At 37.6% G+C, this 26,597-nt stretch overlaps 1 protein-coding gene and 1 long non-coding RNA gene across 3 annotated transcripts; one reads left to right on the top strand and one right to left on the bottom strand.

The window, feature by feature from the left end:
* Positions 1-10,677: 10,677 nt before the first annotated feature.
* Positions 10,678-15,850, bottom strand: LOC103409969 (putative disease resistance protein RGA4). Of its 2 annotated transcripts, XR_011582970.1 has the most exons (3): positions 15,373-15,850; positions 11,026-13,893; positions 10,678-10,894 (listed from the first exon to the last, which is right to left on the bottom strand). XR_011582970.1 is itself a non-coding variant. In XM_029105033.2 (2 exons), exons 1-2 carry the CDS (start codon positions 15,676-15,678, stop codon positions 11,290-11,292), a joined length of 2,910 nt encoding a protein of 969 aa, XP_028960866.2. In that variant the 5' UTR covers positions 15,679-15,850; the 3' UTR covers positions 10,901-11,289. The 2 variants fall into 2 exon arrangements, 1 of the variants encoding a protein (XP_028960866.2); XM_029105033.2 differs by lacking the exon at positions 10,678-10,894 and having other exon boundaries at positions 10,901-13,893.
* Positions 15,851-18,758: 2,908 nt separating this feature from the next.
* Positions 18,759-21,115, top strand: LOC139197633 (uncharacterized). The gene is made up of 3 exons (XR_011583206.1): positions 18,759-19,049; positions 19,133-19,185; positions 20,209-21,115. It is a non-coding gene; the product is annotated as an uncharacterized lncRNA (long non-coding RNA).
* Positions 21,116-26,597: the final 5,482 nt, after the last annotated feature.

Here is a 26,597-nt window from a genome sequence, read left to right as displayed (position 1 = left end):
AATAGCTATATCACATATACACAAGTCATGCTCTAACCAATGTAGCCTCACTAGACTTCACTTAATATTCCGTAGTACTAATTTTATTAATTAGGACGTTTCATGACATGTTGCCTAAAAGTCAACTCTCGATCAACAGTAGGGTCCACAAACTTACGTAATTTGATTCGAAAGATCCGCACCTCGGATTTCCAATCCGTAACTTTCCAAAGTCCACATTATGCTCAAATAACAACATACTAAAATCTCAACGCGATATGATGGTCGGATCTATGCCAATTTCAAAATTCAAGTGGTGGTGGACATTTTATTTTACGAAGTTACAAATCTAATTCGGAAAGATCCATACGTCGGATTCCTGATCCGTAAGTTTCTATGATCCAAAAATATTATGTTTTATCACGTATTAAGGTTTGGTGACGATCCAACGGTCGGATCGTCGAATCATATTTTGACCTAACCACATATCATAATGAAATTAGGTTCACACAATCAAACCATATCATAAGGATATCAATTATGAAAACAGGGTATCTAATTGAACTTAAAAGGATACTGTCGGCCCACTGGCCAAGCCGCGGCCAAACGCGCCGCTGCGGGTGGCGGTCGGCCGCCCCGACTTGCAGGAAAAATTCAACCATTTTTAAAAATTACCAAAATTTACAGAAATGAAGATCTCAATGAGTAGAGAAATTTTTATACCTGTGGCCAAGTCCAATTTTTCCTAGAAAGGCTCCAATTTTGCTAAAACCGCACGAACCCTAAAATTGGGTGTGATTCGATTCGACCTCCAAACTTGCTCTGACGACTCCACCACTGCTTGGGCTTTGTTCCTGGGTTCTAGGAGAGTGTATTGATGGTGGCAATTAGAAGGAATTGCTTCAGAAATGGGAGAATTGACACAAGACCCGCCGGTGTCACCATTGCCAAATGTCACGGATTTAACCCAATTTCCATTGAATATTAATAGGAAAATGGAGGGGAAGAGGTATAGTGATGATTGCTAGTGGAAATGGAATGAAATTTGCATGAAAAATGGCTCACAACCGCCGGAATTTCACCGGTTTCGAACCTGGTTAGCACGGGTCAAGTGGGATCCGGCCGATCCCCTTCCTCTCTTCCTCCCTCCATTCCCTCCTTGCTCTCTTCTCTGGTTGGTCCCTCACTTCCCTCCTCTTTCTGATTGGGCAGTAGCCCTTCTTCTTCTTTCTTTTTTTTTTCTCCCCCTCTCCTTCGCTGCCATTAGGTAGCCATCCTCCCCCCATCCTTTTTTTTTCTTTCTCTTTTTCTTTCTTCCTAAATAATTTCTCCACTCCCATATAAAAAAAAAGGATATTATATATTTATGCATGGTTGCCAACTATATATAAAATTCTAAAAAAATAAATCTTGAAATCAATAATACGAAAATACGTAATTTAAGTAGTGAAATCCGGGGACGGGATTTCACATATGGAGATGAGTGACTCTGTTTGAGTTTAAAGACCCCCATCTTCATTTGTTAGAATCTTGAATAAAGATGGTTTGCCTTGTCCTCCGTAGGTTGTTTTTATGGATTCATGGGGGAGGGTAGACGTTGGTGCCATGCTTGGCGGTGTCCTTGTATGCCTTGTTCTCATATTTTAGCGTTGTATTTGCCGTCTTTTTTTGGTTTTCATTTCTTCTTGGTTAATCTATCCAGCTTTCTCAAAAAAAAAAAAAAAAAAGGAATCTGCTTTGGTTTTGACCTAAAAAAATGTGAAGGGTCAAAGTAGTATGTTGAATCTACAGTTGCCTACCCAACAACTTCTTAGTAAACCGGAAATATATCCCAACCTTCCTAGAGTGCCTGGAAATAATAAGAGATTAATAGTTGTTTGGCTTCTAATTTGATGTAGTGGTAGTAAGGGTATTTCTCTGAAAACTTTGATGTATATATGCTTTTGGCTACAAAACTTCTAGAACTTCACAAATCGCTTATGAAATAAAAAAAATAATTGACTAGATTTGAACTTGCATAATCTACGTTTCCACTACACGTCATTGTTTCGCTCGTGTTCTAAGGTTGAAACTGGATTTGAACATCGCAGCAACAAGTAGAGGAGGCTAAACTATTACAGAAAAATGTGTTTATTCCAAAGCATTAATAAAACAAATATTGAAATTACTTCACGCCAAAAAAAAGTAATACAGTGAAGGATTTACAGTGGTGGCAGTCAGACTACAACAGTAGGCCTTTTCACCCTATACGTTCTTACATTGGCTTTTATGTTACCAGTTGCAACCACTTCAGTTGAAATAGCGTTTTCTACTATGAATATTGTCAAAACACCAATGCGTAACAAAATAGGAGCTCAATGATCAAGTGATGGCTTGATTGTTTACATTGAGAGAGATGTTCTTGCTTTTATTGTTAATGAGCTTATTATGTGACGTTTTCATGGCATGAAATCTCGTTGGCAACAATTGTAACTGTTTGTATTGATAAATAATGAATGACATTAATATTCTCTAAAAGGATTTTGTTGTCTACATGTCACATCCCAACCCAGTCCGCAAAGTAAGATATTGTCCGTTTTGAGTCACGCCCTTACGGATTTGTTCTTGGGCTTCCACCCAAAACGCATCTTACTAAGGGAGGTGGGCATGTACCTATATAAGGCACATCACCTCCTCTCTCTCGGACGATGTGGGATCTTACAATCCACCCCCTTAGGGGACCGACGCCCTCGTCAGCACACTTCCTACTGGGAAGTGGCTCTAATACCAAATTGTCACATCCCAACCCAGTCCGCAAAGTAAGATATTGTTCGCTTTGGGTCACACCCTTACGGATTTGTTCTTGGGCTTCCACCCAAAACGCGTCTTACTAGGGGAGGTGGGCATGTGCATATAAAGCACATCACATCCTCTTCCCCGGGCGATGTGGGATCTTACACTACATTTTCTTGGAACCTTTACCTTTTTAAATTTCGCCCTTTCCCATATAATTTCTGACTTCACCACTACTTCAGTCAACTCAAGTCCTAGTGGTTCTTGTCTATAATAGCAATATCCCTGCTGTAAATGGTGACTTCAATATAAGATACACTCAGTATAACAAAAAGCATATATAGAGATGATATATGTATGAAAAAATGGCAATGGTTGTGTTGCCGGATGATACTGAAATACTTAATCCAATTCAAGCTCCTTCAGTCCATAAAAACAAATATTTATAATATAATAATGTTGACATATGGACTTGAGAAACGACACACCGCCAACCAGGAAGGTGCAGTGAAAGAGAGGAAAAGAGGAAAGAAACGAACACAAATGACAAAGATTATCCAATAGATTATAACAATGACTATTCAACTATCAATAATGCGTTATTTTTTATTGAAATGTGGAAGCATATGAGAAGTAGCATGGCAACAACCACACAATAAACAAAAGTGTTTAGAGAAGATATATGTATGAAAAAATGGCAGTGGTTGTGTTTGTGTTGCTGAACAAATGATACTGAAATACCTAAATTCAAGTCAAGCTCCTTCAGTCCACAAAAATAAAAATTTATAATATAATAATCTTCGCATATGGACTTGAGAAATGACATACCACAGGCCAAGAAGGTGCAATGAAAGAGAGAGGAAAAGAAGAAAGAAGCAAACACGAAAGGATAAAGACTATTCAATAGATTATAACAATAACTTATTGGAGGCGATTACAGCTATTCACCTATCATTGTTTTAGGTTGAAATGTGGAAGCATCTGAGAAGTAGCATGGCAATACTTTGTAAGTTGTGAATTTGTTTGGTCGTGGTCATGGGTAGGATGCAATTCTTAACCATGGTTCGCCTCCAGTTGCCCCCTTTTTGGAAAAAAAAAACAATGGAGTTTTAACGAAACACTCCCTGTACTGTTCATTTTTAACGAAAACCCACATTTTTACCTTTACTTGGTACTATTCACTATACCTTTAAAAAGGGCTTTTCTTTAAAATGAAAGGTTTTTTTGGACTTTTCATTATTTTTTCTAAAAAACAAAAGTGATTAGAGAAAAATCCCAAATGTGAAAGGATAATTAAAAACAATAGTCAAGATCGGCGGTAAATGATTCAGCCATTTACAAAATTCAAACTTAAGACCATGATCTATTAAATCTAGTATTAACTATTAAGTGATGCTCTAACATAATTCTTAGAAATTTCAAAGAGGCATATGTGGGTGGATTAATTTTTTTTTTTTAATTCGATGGTGTTGACCCTAAAAACTACTGAGTCTATGTGACGCGCAGACCGAGTAATTAATGAGCTAACTACGTCATTCAGTTATATGCGGGGCGTGCCAACTCGACGGTCGAGCTTGGCCGGTGAGTAAAATTTGCTGATGTGGCGTTGAGTGCGCTATTGACTCCTGAATCTTGCGATTGCGGCTGAGGAAGGAACAATTCTCGGCCTTTGGGTTCTAGAACCTGAAGACAAGACTGCTAGTTCTGTGAAGTTCACAAATCGTTGATGCCGGATTCGGTCACGGTAATTATGTTCGTAAAGGTATAAGCACGTCGAATCTACTCCAAAGTATTGGCGTAGAGGGCGCCGAAGGGGATGACCGTCTTGAGGTAGAGCAGAGGTCACGGGAGATGAAGACGGCGCCGACGATGCGGAAGATGCGGACGAGAAGGAAGGCAAGGGAGGAGCAGAAGGAAAGGGTGTAGAGGGCACGGATGGGGATGACCGACTTGAGGTAGAGTAGAGGTCACGAAAGATGGAGACAGTGCCGACAAGGTGGAAGACGCGGACGATGAGGAAGGCGAGGGAGAAGCAGAAGGCCTTGTGGGAGAATGATCGAGAGATTGAGGTATCTGTGCTTGTGTGTGGGAGAATAGAGAAGAGAGAATGATCAAGAGATCTGTGTGTGTGTGGGGGGGATAAGGGAGAAGAGAGAAGAGAGAAGGATTGAGAGACTGAGGACTCTGTGTGCGTGTGTGGGCTCTCAAATCTTGATCTCTGTGTGCGTGTGTGGTGGCGTGTGAGAGTCTCTGACTCTGTGTGTGTGTGTGTGTGGTGGCGTGTAGAAAAAAAAAAGCATCCAAATAATTGTGTGTGGTGGCGTGTAGAGAAAAAAAGCATCCAAATAATTTAAAACCGTGTCTCTGACTTGACAACTTTTACAACTTTTAACAAGATAAAAAGTAATGGTGGTTTCATCAAGATTCAAAACCGTGTGCCATGCGTGATATTCTTTCACATTCTCAGAGGTGGAGTATCAGATCATCACACATTTTTTGACCCTTCGAAAATTGAAAAACCTCTATTACACCTTTTCGTTTCTTCTTCTTCAATTAGCCCTTTCAGAGCCATTCCAGAGCCATTCCAGAGCCATTTCAGAGCTTCAAACTGAATAAATGGATCTGCAGCTCGCGCCACTCCAAATTAAATGTTAAATACCTTCTTTCTCTCTCATTTATTCACAGACGGCAAGCTGCAGAGGATCGTCGAGGTTTTCCTACTACGTACGACATCGAAAGTTCCATATTTGTTACATTTGTGTAATTATTATTTTATTGTTGCTCCATGCAAATTCTATTTAGCCTTTACACAAAGGGTTCCATATTTAAGGTAAGTTTACAAACCTATATTTTTATTATTGTAATTTATACAACAACAAAAAAATTTGTGTGGACCCGTGCATGTGATCTAAGAACCAAATAATACTTGCATGTTAATTTTTTGAAGTAATTAAGTAATGTTGTATAATTATTCCCTAGAATAATTTTAATATGTTTAATGTTATTTATTATTTTATTATCAAATTGGATTATTATTCATTAATATTAGGTTTTATTATTCCATATTATTTTTATAATTACTTAAATTCTTACAATCATTTTCTTTACTTCCTATTTAATACTTCCTATTTAATTCTTTTGTAGAATAACTTTACTTCCTATTTTCTTTACTTCCTATTTAATATGTTTCCGTCACTACTATATTTTTTGGCCAAAAAATAATTGCCTAATTTCCATGAAAAATAAATATAGGTACGTTTAAGATGTCCAGTGGAGTTACTAAACGTGATTAAGCTTGGGAACATGGAAACCCAATAGACGGAAACAAACATGACACAATTTGCAAATATTGTGGTCGGGTAATGAAGAGTGGTGGAGTGACACGACTTAAGTACCATCTTAGTGGATTAGATCCAGGAAATAATGTCCAACAATGCGATAATGTCCAACAATGCAATAATGTTCCCCCTATAAGTGAAGGCATTCATCACCACATTATTAAAACAGAAAAAACACCAGAAGGAAAAGAAAATACATGGAATGGAAAATATTTGAGCTGGGCTACGAGGAGAAGTCATTGGCCAAGCGGTTGACAGTGATGATGATGACGATGAGGACGAATGTGATGATGACATGGGACCTGAAGAACGACGCAGTTTCAAACAAGCATTACGTGCCTCCAAACAGTCAACATGGGAAAGAGAACACCTTCATAAAATTCCTAATAGAGCACAAGGTTCTGGGACAAGTGGTGGTGCACAAATGAGATGGGGAGCAAGTGTTAGAGAATCATAACCAACACCACCAATAGCCCCAAGTTTATATAAGTCATCCAAAGCACGTCAAAAGAGTGTTTGGAGTTATTTCACTGGAGGTAATGTGAATGAGAGAATGAGGCGTCTAATTAGCAAGTTCTTTATCTTTGAAAATGTCCCTGCTGAGAAGGTATCATCACATCATTTCAAAAATATGGTATTGGGATGTCAACAGACCGGTGTTGGAGTACAACCTCACACTCCCTATGACGTAAGAAACAAATATTTGGAAATGGAGTATAAAGACATTGGCGAGTATGTTAACAAGTTGAGGTCAAAGTGGGAAACTAGTGGTTGCACAATCATGTATGACGGATGGACTGGCCCGACCAGATTGTCTATCATAAACTTCATGGTATACTATCATAAACTTCATGGTATACTCCAAGGGAAAGACAATTTTTTTGAAGTCTGTTGATGCTTCAGACCATATAAAGAACTACAAGTATATTTACAAATTATTGAGGGATGTAATCATGGAGGTGGGAGAGCATAATGTTGTCCAAGTCGTGACCGACAACGGTTCTGCATTTGTCAAAGCTGGAAAAATGTTAATGAAGCATCATAATGTGTTTTGGACATATGTGCAGCACATTGTATTGATCTCATGTTTGAGGCAATGAGGAAGAGAGAGAATATTGCTACTGTCGTAAAAAGAGCTAGAACGATCACAAATTATATTTACAATCACGGTCGGTTGTTGGCAAAGATGCGTGAATTTTGCAAAGGAGAAATTATTCGTCCAGTTACCACTCGATTCGCCACCAACTATTTGCATTAGACAGCCTACTTAAGAAGAAAGCAGGGTTGAATCAACTATTCACTAGTGACGATTGGGCCAACCACAATTTCAGCCACTCAAATGCAGGTCGTATGGTGGAAAGTATAGTGCTTGATCATGCTTTTTGGACTCAATCAGAACATGTGTGCCAAGTGTTTGAACCTCTTTACAAAGTTTTACGGATCGTTGACACATAAGTGTATCCTACTATGGGGGTAATATATGAGTTGATGCGTGTAGTGAATGATGACTTGGAAAGAAAACATGGTGCAAGGTGGGTCATAAAGATAATTGATGACCAATGGCATAAAACATTATACCACGATTTGCATGCAGCAGGTATAAATTATGTGATAATTTGCAATTCATTTCTTTAGTTGCATAAGTATTATTTCTCTTATTAGAGTATGTGTTTCTTTGAACAGCATATTATTTGAATCCTCGATACCAATACAGACCCGGTGTTGGAGATGATGGTACCCTTATACGTGCTGTACATAATGTATACTCTAAATTAGACCCTGCATCACCAGCAAATGGCCAATTTGGAAATGAGGTACACAATTACTTAAATTATAATAATTACATTATTGGATTAAACTAACACGATTTATTAAATTCAGCTCACATGGTTTAAAGATGCAAGAAGAACTTTTGGAGAACCAACATCAGTTGCTGCTCAAACAAAAATGTCTCCTAGTGAGTGTAAACATATTTCACTATCAGTTTATAATAGAATTTGTTGGAGTTATTAGGCTTATCAACATTGTTTTTCATTATAGCTGAATGGTGGATCATGTATGGGACTGATGCACCAACTATGAGAAAGTTAGCAATCAAAGTATTATCACAAACAGCTTCCTCATTTGCTTGTGAAAGAAATTGGAATACATTTGCACTCATACACACAAAGCAAAGAAATAGGTTGGCTCATAGTAGGTTGGAAAAATTAGTTTATTGCTACTACAACGTGAAGCTTCAAATTCGAGATAAGGAAGCAGAAATAGATCATGTCGACCGTGGTGACCCACTAGATGTGTTTGATATTGTTGTTGAAGATGATGATACAGAGGGTAACCAACTTTATCAATGGATTAAACCTCTTCATTTAGATGATGATGAAGGCAACCCAGCTCCTAGAGTTATTAAAGAAGCACATAATGAAGGGATAAATGTAGAAAGAGTATTAGAGGAGGAGGTGGGATCTAGCAGCGCTGACTTTTTGGAAGAACTTTTGCACTCAAGACCAAGAAACACTGGAATTCCACCTTTTTCCAATCCTACACAACCACAAGATTATGCTGATAATAATGATAGCTCTAGTACAAGATCAGGAGACTCACCTACCACCGGAGGTGGGAATAATGAAGGATATAGTGGAGCTGGAAGTAGTGGTGGATATGGAAACTATGTTAGACCACCTCCCGGATTTATGAGCCCCTTCACTGGTGAGGCAAACTTCACGCATGCAACACAGGATGAGGACCATGGCAGTAGGCGGGCAGGACCAGGAATTGGTGCCATAGGGAATGACTATACTCGTAGAGAAAGAGGCAAGGGGATTTTGTCAAGTCAAGAAGAGAACTTGTTATCTATAACTTCGGACTCTGTTGGAGTGGGAAGTAGTAACTATGGTTATACTCATAACCAACCATTTCCCTACCCTTCATATCCCATTCTTGTTGGGATGGAATCGAGCGACTCATGGAAAGAATCCGAGACTCAATCTTCAAATGATTTTGCTTATGGACAACGTCAACCAATCTCGGATCCATATGGGCGGCATGTTAACAATTACATGCAAAACTATTTTGGGGATTTATCATTTGATGACTACTCTTCACAATACACTTACTCTACACATAGAGATGATGAAGATAGTGAAAAATTTGAACCTCATAGGAACTCTATGTGGTACTAAGTGACTCATGTATCTTACCATGCAATGTATAAAGTGTAAAATATTGTACTAATTCATTATATATAAATTATTATGGCGTGTTTAAACTTCTTTCATTAATTACTACATATTTTCTACACTCACAATGTTTGCCAGCTCGCTATATAATCAACTTAAATCAGTTAAATCCATCATGCAATGCATTTCCTTCCATTTTTTGTGATAAACTAATAGATAATTGACTAAATAAACATCCTGCAAAGTTTCAATAAAAATTTCCAAGTTTTTCTTACAATTTCCGTGGTTTTTATTCAATTTTTATCGATATTGATAATATCCCGATATTTTCGTCAAAATTTCAGTGTTTTTGGACTACCGATATTTCTGATATCATCAATATTTTATACCTTGGCTCTACCTCAAGACGGTCATCCCCATCGGCGCCTTCTACGCCCTTTCCTTCTGCTCCTCCCTCGTCTTCCTCCTCGTCCGTGTCTTCCGCCTCGTCGGCGCCGTCTCCATCTCCCGTAACCTCTGCTCTACCTCAAGACAGTCATCCCCATCAGCGCCCTCTACGCCTTTTCCCTTTGGTTCTCCAATTCCGCCTACATCTTCTTATCCGTCTCCTTCATCCAGATACTCAAGGCCCTCATGCCCGTCGCCGTCTACTCCATTGGCGTCGCCTTCAAGAAGGACGCAATAATATCGCGAAATATCGATATTATCTCGATATTTTGACGATAATCAAGTGGATAGGTGTAGAAATATCGGACTCTCACAAAAATGATAATATTGGCGATATTTCGCCGATATTATCGATATTTTAGACGTTGATGTGGAGGCAAAATAGGAAGCATATTGTTTAACAGTGTTTTAGGCAAAAATGTGTTTATAATATATATATTGTTGTAGTCATATTTAGAATAGGAATGTGATTGTGTAAATCCTTGGGAATCTGGGAATGTATCTTATATTCCTATTAGGACTAGATTACCTATTAAATGTTGTAATCCTAAAGGGAAAGGTCTTACCCTTTCTACTACTATAAATAAAGGCACAATAGAGTGAATCAAACACACCTCACAATTAAATCAATCTCTCTTCTCCCTAAAGCTTGCCACACCCCTCTCTCTCTCTAACCCTACATCGCTCAATCAAATAGGCCTACAACATATATATATATATATATATATATATATATATATATATTTTTGCTTTCATATCGTAATCTTTTTACTGTTCTTTGTGTATAATTGTGTCACTTATACGTTATAACGTGACAAAAGTTGTTTCGCATCCAATATATCAATATATATTAAAAATAAATATTTAAAGAAGGCTGGAACCCAGTCGAAGCTGGGGGGCTAGGCCCTCACACCCATATTATATTACTTGAAGAAAAAGAAACATACAATGGGAGAACATAGTACCAAATTCTAGATGATCAAAAGCAAAATCATATACAACCACTCAAAGCAATCAACATGGGCATCACATATTGAACCAAAAAGGATGGCGCCCCATGCACTGCATATGAGACTATATAATTGAAAAGAAGGAAATTACATCAACAAAAAAAAAATGAAGTTAGTGGGTGAGAAAGCAAAAGTGTGGACGACGAAATCTTTGCTCCATATTGTATGTCATCTAAAAAGAAAAATAAAATGTTGGTGATGATGAATGAAGAATAAAATTTAGAAACGAGATTCGCATTTTGAATATTTCATAGTTTATACTGAATTAGGCAACTGTAAATTCAAACAAGTTAGAAAACGCACCTTCAATAATTTGAATGTTTGGGATGTGAGCAATCTTAGGCCAGTCCTCACCTGTTTCTTTCTAGCATCTTTCGGGCAATCCCAAATTTGCAATGTATTTAAACAAGGGAATCCACAAATCCCTTCTGGCAGCGATGCCAAATTATAGCAATTACTAATTCGAAGTTGTTGCAGTGACGTGAGATTGCTTATTTCTTTTGGTAGTGATGCCAAGTTCGGGCACTTTCCAATGGAAAACGATTGAAGTGATGTGAGGTTGCCCATCTATTCCGACGTTATACATTCTAAATCTTCAATTCCATCAAGTGACAAATGCGTTAATTTGGAGAGATGAGGGGAAGAAGAAGAGGCAGAAACATCAACATCAACACTAACATCATGTGTAATATCAGATGCTCCTCTAACAAACAAGGAATGAACAACCCTCGAGCTGGGTCTACTGAGATATAATGTATGCACATTCGAATACAGAGGCATGGAAGTTAGATTAGGACAATAAAAGATGCTCAATGTAGAAAGACAGGGAAATGAAGGCAACGGGAACGGCAAATTTTCCGTTGATGAAGAAGAAGCACAGTTATGAGTGTGCGCCCTCCACCATCCATTCAGAACAGGGCAATTTTCTATGCGGAGTTTCTCCAGGGAGGGAAAGAATGACGTCCTCACCATCTCATCACTCATACTATTACTGCTCTCATTGTCTGATATGTACTCCAACTTCGTCAACCTTTCAAGTTTAAGAGACTTAAGGAATGGGAAATGATCCAAGGGTGGAAGATGTTGGCATCTCTCACAGGAAGCCAACGTGAGATTAACAATATTAATGAGAGAAGAAAACCAACTCGCAAACCTCACACCACCATAATACCGCACGGTCAACCCCTTTAGATTAGAATGGGGTTGCAATACTTCCATTGACATTATAATATCCTCCTCATCAACTGCGTTTACATCTTCTCTTTTTTTCCAATACAAACCCAACGAACAGAGATGTTGCTTTTCCTTCAGAAGTGCACCACCATTTGATTCTGACTTCACATCTTTCTTGTGGCCCAAATTTCTAATAACTAACTTTCTCCTTAATTCCTTAAGCCTCCCCAGTTCACCAAGACCAGCACTGTCCCTCAACAAGGAATTGCTTTTGCTTAAAACAAATCTATCCAATGTGCAAAGACCATTCAACTCACCAAGTCCACGTGGCATTCGAGTCAAATGAGAACAGCCTTCCAAGATGAGATGCTTTAAGTTGATCATTTTTTTAATGTCTCTAGGCAATTCCACAAGCTTCCGACATCTTGTGAGATCTAGTGTTTCCAAATTCGAAAGTCCAACTATCCAATTTGGAAGTCTTTCGATGGGATTATCACTAAGATCAAGATATCTCAAATGTTTCACTTTTTTAAGACAATTAGGTAATGTTGTAATTCCTAATGTATTAAGACTCAACATACGTAATGACTTAAAATTTGAAACAATTGTAGCACAAAACGAATTACATAATGACCCATCTCTATCAATCCAATACTTTTGGCAAGGAAAAAGAAAAGTTCGCATCTTATTTGCTTTTAGCAACAAAGTTGGCACTTCCCATTCCAACAAATGAATATTAAAATTGAAAGATACGTGACAAAGTTTTTCATGAAAATTCTTTTGGTTCATATCAACTACGGCGCTTCCGACCCCTGACACTAAGATTGCAAGTTCATTCATGAGATCGTGCATTTTACAAGTTATTATTATACCAGACTCATGTGTTTTTTCTTCTTGAAAAAATGATCTGCGCAACAATTCCTTGTAATATTCAAACGCAACATCCTCCAAACACTCGTTTTCGTCAGATGACTTAATGAACCCTTGCGCCACCCAAAGTTTAATCAATCTCTGTACGTAGATCTCATAATCAGGTGGGAACAAGCTACAATAAGCAAAACAATGCTTCAAATGTGATGGGAGCACATCATAACTCAATTTAAGTGTTGGTAAAATTTCATTTTCTTTCTGGCTTATTTTTGAAAGTTTCTTTTCTTTGAAATTCAACCATTCTCTTTCGTGATGTTTGGTGCGCAACATCCCACCTATCGTCCTTATAGCGAGTGGAACTCCCTGACATTTTCTTGCAACCTCCATCCCAACTTCCTTAATTATTGAATTCTCTAGCTCTTTTCCATCTATAAAAGCCATTTCCTTAAATAAAGACCAACTTTGCTTTTCATCCAAGCCCCTTAAGGTGTATGGTTTAGCTGTGTCTGATGTCGTCGCAACGATTTCACTACGAGTGGTTATTAGGATTCTACTACCTTTTCCACCACCCATTAACAAGTACTTCAAGCTAAGCCATTTCTCTCGCTCCTCATTCCACACATCATCCAGCACAAGTAGGTACTTCTTCCCATCTACTTTTCTCCTAAGTTCATTTTGCAACTGCTCTATCCCATTATGTTCGGATTGAAGGATTTTCTTAACAACTATATCCAACTCAAATACATTAGAGACACATGACCATATTTTCAAATCAAAATGATTTTGAATCATCTCATCATCGAATATGAGTTGGGCAAGTGCAGTTTTCCCCAATCCTCCAATTCCAATTATGGAAATAGTTGACACATTCTCAGTTGAGATGGGATCCAACAAGAGTTGGATAATTGCCTTTTTATCTTTATCTCTCCCTATAATAATATTTTCTTTAGGGACAAATGAGTGAGTGACCCTCTCTCTCCTTTTAAATCGTGTATCTTCACGATCTACTTCTAAGTGAAAGGTTCTACGAGATGCAACCTCACGAAGCCTCTCATTAATATCTTTTATCTTATGACCCATCTTTAGCCCAAAAACAAGTTGATTTGAGCTAGAAAAGAAAAGGCCCACCTGTAAGAATTTGAGGAGACATAATCATTATTTCGATAAAATGGTATTAATTAAGTTAATAGAGTTTTGTAACGGTAGGTTATATAAAACATTCTACAATAAAACTGTATTAATTAAGTTAATAGAGTTTTGTAATGGTAGGTTATATGAAACATTCAAAACAATAATGTAGAAGATTTATGACTTTGGATCCAGTTTGACTCAAACCATATTAGTTTTCATTTTTTTTATTTTATAAAATCTCTTGATTTTGAAAATTCCTTAATTTATGGACTTCAAATTTTATAATAAATTATTCCTTAAAAGGTATAAAAGACACAATAAATAGTAAAATTTGAAACCAACAGAACATTAATCTACTAAAAATCAAGTGGTACATTCGAAACACATAAAAACAATGTACACATATAATTGGGTGCTCATAGACACGAATCCATATAATTGTTATATATATATATATATATATATATATATATATGAGTACATTTTGCATAGAAATGTATCAATGAGACTAAAAAATGCATTCAACTCAGACAAAAAAAAAAAAAACAATTGCAATTTGTTCCCATTACATTGATACGGATGATATAATAGTAGTTACTTGTTAAAAGAATGTACCCATACAATTGCCATATATAATTATGGTACAATTCCAACATCCTCCCAAAAGAAAATTGTTTTAATATGTGTGTACCCCTATTTTTTTTTATAAAAAGAATGTACCTGTATAATTAGATGAGTACAATTATATATAAGTTTCAAAAGAATGTACTCATTTTGATTGAAAAAAAAAGAGTATCCATATGCGCTCTAGCAAATATAATATACTCATGATTAGGATAAAATATGGAGTAAATTCAGCCATAAGAAATTCATATTTAAATTTCAAATTAAAAGGATTCTAGGGATATCAAGCCGCAATAAAATTCCTTAAATTGTGTAAATAATCATTTATCCTAAACAGAAATGACATAAAGGGAAATGAATAAATGAGTTTTTTAAAATTAAAAAAGAAAAAGGAAAATCTGACATGAAATTTGATTAATTTTGAGAATTTGATGTGGACATAAGTAAAAGGACTTCAATAAAAAATTTAAAACCAATAATATTTCAATAAAAAACATTTGTGACTAGGAACCGATCCTAATTATTCCTATCTTTTATCTTATGACCCATCTTTTACCCCCAAAAGACATTGATTTGAGATAGAAAAGAAAAGGTTCATGTAAGAATTTGAGTAGAAAATCATTATTTCGATAGAGCTATATTAATTAATTAAGTTAACAAAGTTTTGTAACGGTGAGTTATATACGAAACATTCAAAATAAAAATGTAGAGGACTTGTTATAGTTAATTATGACTTATTGAGAGACATATTGTATTCCTAATAGGTGGATATAGGCTATGTGACTATAAAAGGTTCTACGAAATTCAGCGGCTCTAAGCTTCTTGATTTGAGCTAGGGAACAAGAGGCGTACCTTTTTTAACAACTTTGTATTGCCACGCATAACTTGTCTTCGCTGAACTTCAGTATTAAACTCATCGAGCACATCATCGGCTTCATAAACTGCATCTTCTACGCTTTGGAGCCACAATTTAACTTCATTATTGTTGGCTTGCTTTTGCTCAGCGTCAAGAAGAACAATTTGGAATCCAACAACTGTCTCCTTAAGCTTCTGGAGCTCATCTTTGACACCCCAAACCAATCCAATCTCTTGGAAAGCAAGGGAGCCTAGCCTCTGGGTGATCCGTCCTGCAATGTTGAAGAGAACTCCTTCCGCCATTTCTTGGATTCAAGACAAGCAAAAACACATGCAATGTCAATTAAACGAGAATATGGTTTTGCGTAGTGAAAAATGTATCCTCCTTCTCGTCTTTATATGCCCTTCTCATCTGACAATCCGTGCACCATTCCATGTATAAAATATAAACAAATACTTGTAAATATGTACTGCTCTTCTATGTAATTGAAAGTTTGACTTTTGGAGCCATTTGCAATTTTATAGCTATCTTCAGTACTAATATTTGGATTTGGATCCCATCTGAATTCAAATTGTGCGGATCTTAGAGATTTTTGTATTTTAGCCGTTCATGGTATATCGTGCGGTTAGAAATTATTTTAAATTAAAATTAAACATAAATAATATCTAATTAAAACTGATCGTACTATCTACAATAAACAATTAGAATGTAAAAACCCCTAAAATTCCCCAAAATAAAATCCGTAAAGCATCCTCAGCCCTAATATTTCATCTATTCTCACAAATTATAGCCGTTGGTTCACTTTCCTTTTCATTTCGTCCACTTTTGTGTTCCCACGACCACGTGGCCACCCCATAAATCCAGCTCCCCCGTGTTCTCTCTCCCACTCCCGGGGGGCCCACACGCTACTATAAAATCAAAACAATGACTTGTGAATATATTACTGCTGGTCTTTATAATTGAAAGTTGACTTTTAATGCCAACTGGGTCCTTCACATTGTGTTGGTATTTTTCAATTCCATTTTTCGAACTTTGGTTCCCGTAGAAAATTAAAATTTAGACCAAATTAGATTAACTATCGTCGTGGTCATAAGATACTTGCACGATGGCTCATGGGATAAAAAAAATTAGTATTAAACTCGTATGATCAAGACTGTTAACAAATTTAATCTAGACGTAAGTTTCTATTAAAGATTTGTTAAAATGTTGGGTAGAATTGTATTTTCATGTCCACACCAACCAAAGAAACATTTTACCATTGCTAATAAACTACACCCAAGGTCGTCTCTAACATTTTAAGGGCCATGTGCGAATTTATTAAAAAAACCCTCTTTATTTGAAAAAGATAAACTTTGTTCGACAATATATTCATAAGGAGTTCAATAATCAATATTCAAACTTAATTAAAATCAGCATCTCATTCTTACTAATTGAATAATTTTTCAATTACCATGAAATCATGATTTAGGGTTTATTCACGAAAAAATAGAGCAAGATAAGGAAATATGCTTGTTTTTGTTGAAGAAAATAACACACAAGTTAGTTTTTGTTAAAAAAAAAAAAAGTGGAAGACGGTTAATACAAGTAATACACATATGATAGAGAAAAGTGAAAATTTAATATATTAAATATAAGCTTTACTTAATCAATTGTAGTATAGATAAAATCACATCTTGTTGATTTTTCTTTTCAGTTAAGAACTTTCTTATTAGAAAATTTATATGTAATATTTAGGAGAATCCAAAAATTTGAGCCCCGTATCATTGCACTTTTTATACACCCCTAACGCCTCCTCTAGCTACACCCTGACATCTTTAACTGATCGACAACGTGAACTCCGGTACCATCGACCGTCCCCGCTTTTCCCAATCTTTTCCTCTGTCTCCCTCTCTTTCTCCTCTGTCTCCTCGGTTCCCTCCCTCATCTTCTCATCCTGCTCATGGCAGTCCCTGAATACAGATCAGGATTCAATTCTGCAAACAAATTAGCCCTTTCGATCTCCTTTCTGCTGTTTTGCAATGAAAGCTTACTGAGCTTTGTTGTAGTGCCATGCCAAGGATTTGGTTTTCCCCAAAATTTGGCTGACTAAAATCTGCAGAATTTCCGATGCTTTTACACATTTGGTCCGATAATGCTCAAACTTCTTGCAATCAAGTCTAAGTTTCGCTTCAAAATAATCAAAAACAAAAGACCCAAAAAGCACCAAATGTATTAAAAAGTTAGGACTAAAGAAACAGAAAATCTCGCTGCCAAATCGACAAAGAACCCAAAAAACTCGCTGCCAAGTCGACGATGAAGCACGTGGCCACCCCATAAATCCAGCCCTGCCCTCCCCATGTTCTCTCTCCTACCTTCGGGATAAAATTTGTGTGGAATTTGATTTGGCACTGAATTTTATTAAGTAGCATCATAATCTCCGCACAAGTTTTTCTCATTCCGAACCCACATGCTATTATAAAATGTAGAGGAGATTCCTCCTTATCTTATGTAACGGACAAAAAAGAACGATGCCTTTTGTTCCCAAATAGTTTTAGGTGAGGTTCGGAAAAGTTCCTCCTAGGCCTTTAGATATGTGTGTATTCTATGTAAGAACGCATACTTAAATGAAAAATTAGTTCTTTGTATGAACTTCTCTTGTTGAGTAAATATCCTTGCTTGAGTCATTCTTAATTTGTAACGATCCTAATTAGAGTAAAGCCTTTAGTTTCTCTAGGTTCAATCACAACACGAGCCTGAGCACCATCTGAGAACTCAACAAGGGACACTTGAGAGTGGGGTGTGAACCCATGTTCTCCAAACAACAAAAATACCACAATTTCGTCATGCTCCAACTTCATCATTTTTGAGCCAAAGGAGAAAGCTAAGGGCAGCAAGGAGATTGCATATAGCGGCCTCAATCCTTTTGACAAAAAGCACCTGATAAGGGTGAAGCCTGGATTTAGGGTGAAGAATTCCTAATCCTGTGGCCAACAGCAGTGGTAGACAAGTAAGATGCACTGCAGGATATATGGGGTGTAGCTGCAGAACCAAGAATTGAGGGTGCACCTTGAAATGGTTCTCTTGGAACTTAAAACAGAGCATCAACTTTGTAGCTGTAGTCAAAGCATCTCCCGGATCCCATACAGGCCAAAGGTCAAGGCTGGAAAAAAATCCCAAAAATCCCAAACCAAACCGAAAAAATCCCGATCCCAAACCAAAAAAATCCCAAACCAAAATTCCCGAAATTTTCGGTATGGGATTCGGTTTTGCATCTCCATTTTTTCGGTATTACCATACCGAACCGAAAATAAATATTATATTATATATATATATATTATTTTTTAATTATAAGAAAATTATTTCAACCGTTCATTGTTTTGGATTTAATCTATGCCGTTCGTTTGTTTTTAGGTCTGATCTCCATTCTCACATTTCACTTCCGTGTTATTCCATCGAACTCGAACGCAGCCCTTGAGCCTCCCTCACCGAGCGCTCATCTCCAGCCCTTAACCCTCTCTGTGTCGAATTCCGGCCAGTCACCAGCCCACCACTACACCATACTATCGTCTCTGACTCTCCAGCCTTCCTTCACCACACAGCCACCGCCACACCACCGCTCTCTCTCGCGATCTCTCTCTCTCGGGGCGATTTTCTCTCACAGACAGAAGTCATAGAACTCTCGATCCCAAATTAGGTAATTAATTTAGTGTTTTGAAATCTAATTTCTGTCTTCCTTTTGAAATTTAATTTATGGTTTGGAATTAATTTTGTTTGCAGAGTTCACTTCTATTCAGTTTTGGGATCGTCTGCGGAAGCCATACTAACTTAAGGTGAGACGTCAACATATCTCTGTCTTCTCCTTCTTCAATTTTTTATTTGTTGGTATTTCTCTGTTTTTGCTAAACTTGATTTTAGGGTCTAAAATTCAGAAGTACAAACCCATTTTAACTGCTAATACTAGGAATTGCTTCCTGCATCATATGTATGATCGATTGCAAGACTAAAATAGTCACTTCTTAACCAATGAGCAAAAATTTTTTCATTTCGTTTAATGCATTGTTAATTTATAAGTCCTCACGTTGATTTCTTGAATTTAGCTTAGCATATCAAAGAAAATAGACGCAAAGTTACTTACAAGAGGCATATCCACGTGGTAGTTCATATGGTTGAATGCAAGTGAAAGGGGCTCGAAGGGCAAAACCATTCCTTTTTTGGCTTGATTTCTCACTTGCTTATCAGTACGTGACATTGGTCATTTTGTATTAGACAATGAGATGTAAGTTTTATGCACTAGGTTTTGTTATAATGCTTATCTAGCAATTCATTGTTTTTACAGCTAGGTGTGGTAAATAGATGAATGAGAGATGGAGTAATTCATTATTTATAATGCATATGAAAATTAAGATCCACAAGAAATATAACAGTATACCTTCTGGATTGGATTGTCGCTTGCTCTTATTTTCAACGTCGTCATTATCGATTAAGGTTTTATTATCTACAATTGCTGCAATTTAGTTAAAAGAGAAAGCAAATAATCAGAACTTAAACCAATGATCATGGTTTACTAGTAGTACCAATGAGTAACTTAGCACATGGATTTGTAGAGGTTCAGAGGTTATATATTTTAATGATGCAGGACAAAGTTTTGGAGTATTTATTTGAGTTTCATTTATTTAGCATAAATATACTTCTTCGCTTCATTCGGCGATCTAATTTGTGGTAGAACCCTTATGAACCTTTATGCAGGACAAACCCTTATGAACCTTTGCAGTGATGTTTTTTTACATATATCTTGTTTTAAACTTTTATATTTGTGCATACAAAATTGAATAGGCAGATGCTATTGTGCACAGATGGGCAGTAGGCGGCAAATTGGTTATATACTATGGAAGTATGAAACTATGTCAAATTTGTGCACAGATTAGTAGAAACGCCTTGCCAGGTTTTCAATTCGAATAGAACTCGGCCAGAAAAGAAGAAATCACGGAAGAAGCAAAGATGGAAGAGATCACGAAGCAAAGATTGAAGAGAGCGAAGCAGAGATTGAAGAGAGCAGAGATGGGAGATAAAGAAACCCAATCCGAAAATGGGTCAAGAAGGTAAGAAGGAAACTGGGTCGAGAGGTGTGGAAGACTGTAGAACAAGCAGAGCATTATTAAAAAATAAAATAAATTTACAAAATTACCCTTGAGTTATTTTATGCATTCATTTTTCATTTTTTTTTATTTTTATTTTTAGGCCGAGGGGCAGTTTTGTCCAATTCATTTTGTCGAACCCGGTGACACCAAAACTGGCCTCCGACTTTATACATAAAAGATTATTTTTAAAGCTCCCTTCTCTCTCTATCTTTACATTCTCTTTTTCCCTCAAACTCTCTCATGTCCTCCGCACGCATAGAGAGGTCGAGAGTATAAATAAGAGCAAATGCTCCCGGTTGTTATCATGCAAAGGAATTAGCTAGTGTGCATGCAAGCTAAAGTAATATGTTTATATGGAAAGAGAGAGGAAAATTAGGGGTTTGATATGTGGAGGTTTGAAGTTAGGTTGTTTTGTCAAAGCTCGAATTATCGAGGTGAGTGGTTTATGTAATGTGTTACAAATTATTTATATTTTCAAATATCTCTATTTCAAGTTAACCATGTTAGATTTGTTGAAATGCTCTCGGAATTATTAATATAGTGATATGTAGATATTTGGAATTGTTCATGGAATATGAGAACTTTAGTGTTGCATTAATATGAGGGATAAATGTAAACTGCACACGAGGATATTAGGGCATAATGGCCAGTAGGGGTCACGTGGTGGGTTACTATTTATGAAGGTGTTTGGACCCAAAATTACACCTTCAGCCTGTGGTATCAATGCCGTTAAGTGGGCAGGGTTCTAGACCATTAAGATAATTTTGTTGGCATTACTATTGATTTTAATCGTAGTAATTATCTTGAAAATATCCTTAAAGCTTGCAAAGATACACGTGAGATTTTATTACAAATAATTAAGGATTTTATCGGGTTGTGGAGAAATTAAAAGAGATTGCACAGCTGGCTGCTTGCTAACCCCTTACAATTAATACAGCAGTAGAGAGAGTCATGGAAGGCTTGCCGTGCAGCTTGATATCTAATCAGTTGCACAGTTCCATATTTGAATGGATTTGCATACAGAACCATGTGGAATAATGGGATAAAGGAAAATTATGGTCTTGGATAATGATGACACAAGGAACCTAAGAAGGCTAGGCCTTTTCTATGATGTTTTGATGATAAGATAAAGCATGGCTACTGATGGGTTTTTTATGAAGAGATGAGAAGCCTAGGTGGGCTAGAAGTGTGATGTGATAAGCCTAGATAGACTTTTATTAGGTTTGAAAAGTCTTGGAACAAATCTCACGTCTCAGTTTGAAGGATATGCCTTGGTTTCTGATGCGATAATCATATTTTATTCAACGAGTTAGAGTTGCAGTCGGACTTTACACAATTATCTAGCCGTGCCAAGCAAGTACTTCAGTCCTATAAATACAGCTGCAATGGCAACGGAAAAAGTCATCTCTGATTCAACACACAACTGTCCTGCGCAAACCCTCGCTCCACGCGAAACCTCTCAACAACCTTGAGATTTTTATTTTCTTTCTCCACCAACACACCTTCAATTTGGATAAACAGCACTATGAAGGCAATCGGTGAACATCTTTAGTTTGGATAAACAGCTCTGTTGCTGTAAAATCAGCTGTCTGTGGAGCACATTTAATTTGGATAAACAACACTGCGAATGGGCCGAATGGTTACCTATCCAAGTCTTGGTCAAGAAAGATTTTCAAATCCTTATTGGCAGAGGTCGTCTCATTAGCCTTCTCGGCAAAGTGAGGTGTTACCAGGTTACTACATTCACCACATTGACAGCTGAATTTGATATTGAACTTCGCAGAACTAGCAGCCTTGTCTTCAGGCTCTAGAACCCGAAGGCCGAGGCGTGTTCCTTCCTCGGCCGCAGTCACAAGATCAAGAAGTCAGCAGCGCACCCAACGCAACATCAACACATTTTACTCCTCGGCCGAACTCGGCCATCGAGTTGGCACGCCCCGCACACAACCGAATGACGTAATTACCTCATTAGTTACTTGCCCATCGAGTTGGCACGCCACGTAGGTTTGGTAGTTTTTAGGGTCAACAGAAGGATATAATGAACATGTAAAGGAATGATGTGATATGACACTATGTGCATAATGATTTGATATTACTATTGTATTTTTTATAGTGACTAAAATAGCATCGCTTGACCAACATATTACATATTTTACTCACTAAGTGACGATGGTTGTTGCTCACCCCTCATCCTTTTATTTTACAGATAAGTTATTTGGCAAGACAGGTGCTAAATGAGTTGAGATTGTGTTAGATAAAGGATTTAAGAGTTTTCTTATTTTGATCACTTTATAAGGATTTTGTAATAATTACTTGTATAAGATAACCTTAAGTTTTTGTTTTTCGTTTTTACTTTTACTTTAACTTGCGCGATGAGCGTGAGGTCTCATCTACCTCGGTCCGGGGTGTGACATTTGATGATAAAGACAATGACCCACCGAGATGCCTTCAACACCAACTCACATTTAATATGACACCACAAACAATAAAAGTTGGCAATTTGGGTGGGCTTAATCAAATTGGTTAACGCTTTTCTTCTTTGCATCCCAAATGGATGTCTCTTTTATAATTTCAATTAATTTACTTTAGAATTTTTTAGGAAATTTGGAAAGAGATTTAAAAAAAAATATAAAATACTTAAAGCTAACAAAAGGTTTTGACGTAAAATATAGTGCATTGTTTTTAAGGTTCGTACAGTCGATCTCGCTTAATACGATAAAGCTCAGTTATTATTATATCAATTTTATAAAAAATTTAAACTTGTATCAATAGTAAGTAGTAAATTGTTGTAGTGATTAGAGCATTTTTTGCAACTCACTACTTATTTATTTCTTTCGAAATTTTATACAATTTCTTGGTAAGTTCGTCCCCTTCGTTTCCAAATTTGACTGAGCATGTCTAGTGACATACTTGTCAACGCGAAAAATTAAAGTTGATGGACTTTAGACTTTCCAATAAAGACCATCTGCCCTGACGTTTCAGATTGCAAAATATTACAGATTGATTTTACGGTAGAAATTCAATTTTTTTATTATTATATTAGAATAGGTTGTTCAACATGTGAAGTTAAAATGATCACACGCGCTCCATGTCACTTCGTTGTGTTTGCTACGTGTTAGGCTTGAAAATTCAGCATACATGAAGAGACATTTTGAGAATGAGTCACACATTGTTGGGAGAAAGAACTTTGCATGAGTTTATAAGTTAGACTACTTTGATCTTCATATTGCTAATTGGTTGTATGATGAAACTTCAACTTTCTTCATAAAGTTTTGTTTGTACCATACTTAGGGTCTCCGTATTTAGATCTCGTATAAATACTCGGGGGACTCAAATGTAATTATGTAATAAATGAATGGGCAAATATGTAATAACTGAAGAGCCCTTATTCTATAAAAGGACCCCTCACTCTCCTCATTAGGGGAAGCCAATTCTTAGGCCATGAGAAGAAGCTATCACCCTCACAATCCTCTCACAAACAGAGAAATACAATATCAGTGTGGATGTAGCCCGAACATTGGGATGAACCACGATACATCTTGTGTTCTTTACTTTCTTGCAGATTCACGGTCGGATTTACGTTGTTATAAGACCTCCGGTTTTGTGCATCAACATTTGGCGCTGTCTGTGGGAAACGATACGAAAAGTTGTGTTGGTTCTCTTTCATTTTTTTTACCTCCGCCGTGAATCTGCAAAATCCAATAACCCAAAACCTCACATTTTGGCTTTTCCAGAAAACTTTTCGCTCAACTATATCTCTTTCTCCCAAATTCTATCTTGCTCTTTCGTCTCCATTATGATGTCGTTTTGCGAGGTCGCCAAGCTTAACACCAGAATCTTCTACAGAACGTACGGCCGCAGACCGACTAAGGTCCTCCTCATCATAGGATTGGCAGGGATGCAGGACTCGTGGGGTCCACAGATACATGGCCTGACGGGGACCGTTATCCTCAATGATGACCAGAGAGCGGTAGCCGCCGATTGCTCCGACAATGAGGCTGGTTTTAGCGGCGGTAGCATCGATATGTGCGCCTTCGATAACCGGGGCATGTGTCGGAGCTCCATCCCCACCAAAAAATCAAAATAATACACGTTCTGGATTCCACCGACCCTTTATTTTGTTTATTGCTGTACCTTCCTTGTTCCCTGTTTCTGGCTTTTTAGCAGAACCACCGCTGCCTCCGTCAGCATTTGGGATCTGGGTTTTCTGCATAAGACATGGGGAGCTTGGACGAGAAGGTGGTTGCTATGATCATGGTGGGTGGGCCCACTAAAGGAACTAAATTCTGGCCATTGTCACTGAATATACCGAAGCCGCTTCTTGATCACCTATATTATGTGATCCATCCCCTTAAGGTTTCTTTGAAAGATCTCTACAATGGAACATCCAAAAAGCTTTCTTTCGCACTCAACAAAATCTGCTCCAAGTGCAAGGGTAAGGGGTCGAAGTCAGGTGCTTCAATGAAATGTCCTGGCTGCCAAGGTTTTGGAATGAAAGTCTCTATTAGACATTTTGGCCCCTCGATGATCCAGCAAATGCTACATCCTTGCACTGCTAGGTCCCGCAATCGCCGAACCCTTCCAAGCCCAACCTCTTCTTTATCCCCGGATTTGGCGTTAACGCAACATGGCAGTTTGTTGACCTCATCTGCCATGTCACCCCTCACTATGACGTCTAGGTGCCGGATCTCGTCGTCTTCGGCAGCTCCTACAAGGATGGCAGTTCGTTTTTCAAGCCACCTCCAGTTAGGTTGCTGCCATCTTGCTTGCTTATCACTGGCAGCACTAATCAGACCACCCACATGGATGACTTTTGTCGACCACCCACAGAAAAGCTATGGATATGTTTGATGTAAAGCAAGTCTGCATAAGCAAAAGCAAGTCTGCCAGAGAGGGTGGAGGTGGAAAGACAGAGAGAGAGACGCAGTGGAAAGAGAAAAGAAAGAATTATGCTTTCTTTAATTGAAAGCTAAAACAATTCGATAATAGCGGTTGGTGCTTTTTTATTTTGTCGACCACCCACAGAAAAGCTATGGATAGCAGGCACGCAAATCTGCAAAAGCAAGGAATAAAGGGAGCAGATCATGCCTGCTGACCAAACCCCATGCTGTAAACCTGCAATAGGAAGAAAAGGAATATATAAAGGAAAAAGATGTCTGAAGGGGGAGAAAAACAAAAAAGGGTGTCGACCACTGGAAGAAGATAAAGAACTCTATTATCTTTGTCAGGCAAAATGATGTGATTTATTTTTCTTATCTTTCGGAGACATCTGTATAACCCCATCAGGGGTAATAAAAAAAAAAAAAAAACCAAAACGGCAAGCCCAAAATAATAGGCTGGAATGTTATGTGGAGGGCCAAGGCCCATATGCCTATAAGAGTCAGGCCCTATGGCTTCAAGTTTATTTTGCACCCTGCCACTATTATCACCAACCAGGTGATCAAAAGTACGTCCAGTACTCCAAACTTATTTGGCACCCTGCCGCTAGTATCACCAACCAGGTGATTAAAAGTACGCATAGTACTCCAAAATTATTCGGCACCATGCCGCTATTATCACCAACCAGGTGATCAAAAGTACGCCCAATACTCCAAAATTATTCGGCACCCTGCCACTATTATCACCAACCAGGTGATCAAAAGTACGTCCAGTACTCCAAATTTATTTGGCACCCTGCTGCTAGTATCACCAACCAGGTGATCAAAAGTACGCCTAGTACTCCAAAATTATTCAGCACCCTGCCGCTATTATCACCAACCAGGTGATCAAAAGTACGCCCGGTACTCTAAAATTATTCAGCACCCTGCCGTTATTATCATCAACCAGGTGATTAAAAGTACGCCAAGTACTCCAAAATTATTCGGTACCCTGCCACTATTATCACCAACCAGGTGATCAAAAGTACGTCCAGTACTCCAAAATTATTCGGCACCCTGCAACTAGTATCACCAACCAGGTGATCAAAAGTATGCCTAGCTCCAAAATTATTCGGCACCCTGCCGCTATTATCACCAACCAGGTGATCAAAAGTACACCCAGTACTCCAAAATTATTCGGCACACTGCCGCTATTATCACCAACCAGGTGATCAAAAATACGTCCAG

This window comes from Malus domestica, chromosome 07 (assembly GCF_042453785.1).
Source record: "Malus domestica chromosome 07, GDT2T_hap1".
Lineage (NCBI taxonomy): Eukaryota > Viridiplantae > Streptophyta > Magnoliopsida > Rosales > Rosaceae > Malus > Malus domestica.
The sequence above is the reverse complement of the archived record's forward strand: the minus strand, read 5'-3'. Positions and strand labels throughout refer to the sequence as shown.

What these genes read in the sequence shown, in the direction of transcription:
- LOC103409969 (XM_029105033.2), bottom strand. Translation starts at nt 15,678, where the DNA reads ATGGCGGAAGGAGTTCTCTTCAACATTGCAGGACGGATCACCCAGAGG. An exon ending in ATACAAAGTTGTTAAAAAAG is followed by an intron (nt 13,894 to 15,372) that starts GTACGCCTCTTG and finishes AAATTCTTACAG; the next exon opens with GTGGGCCTTTTCTTTTCTAG.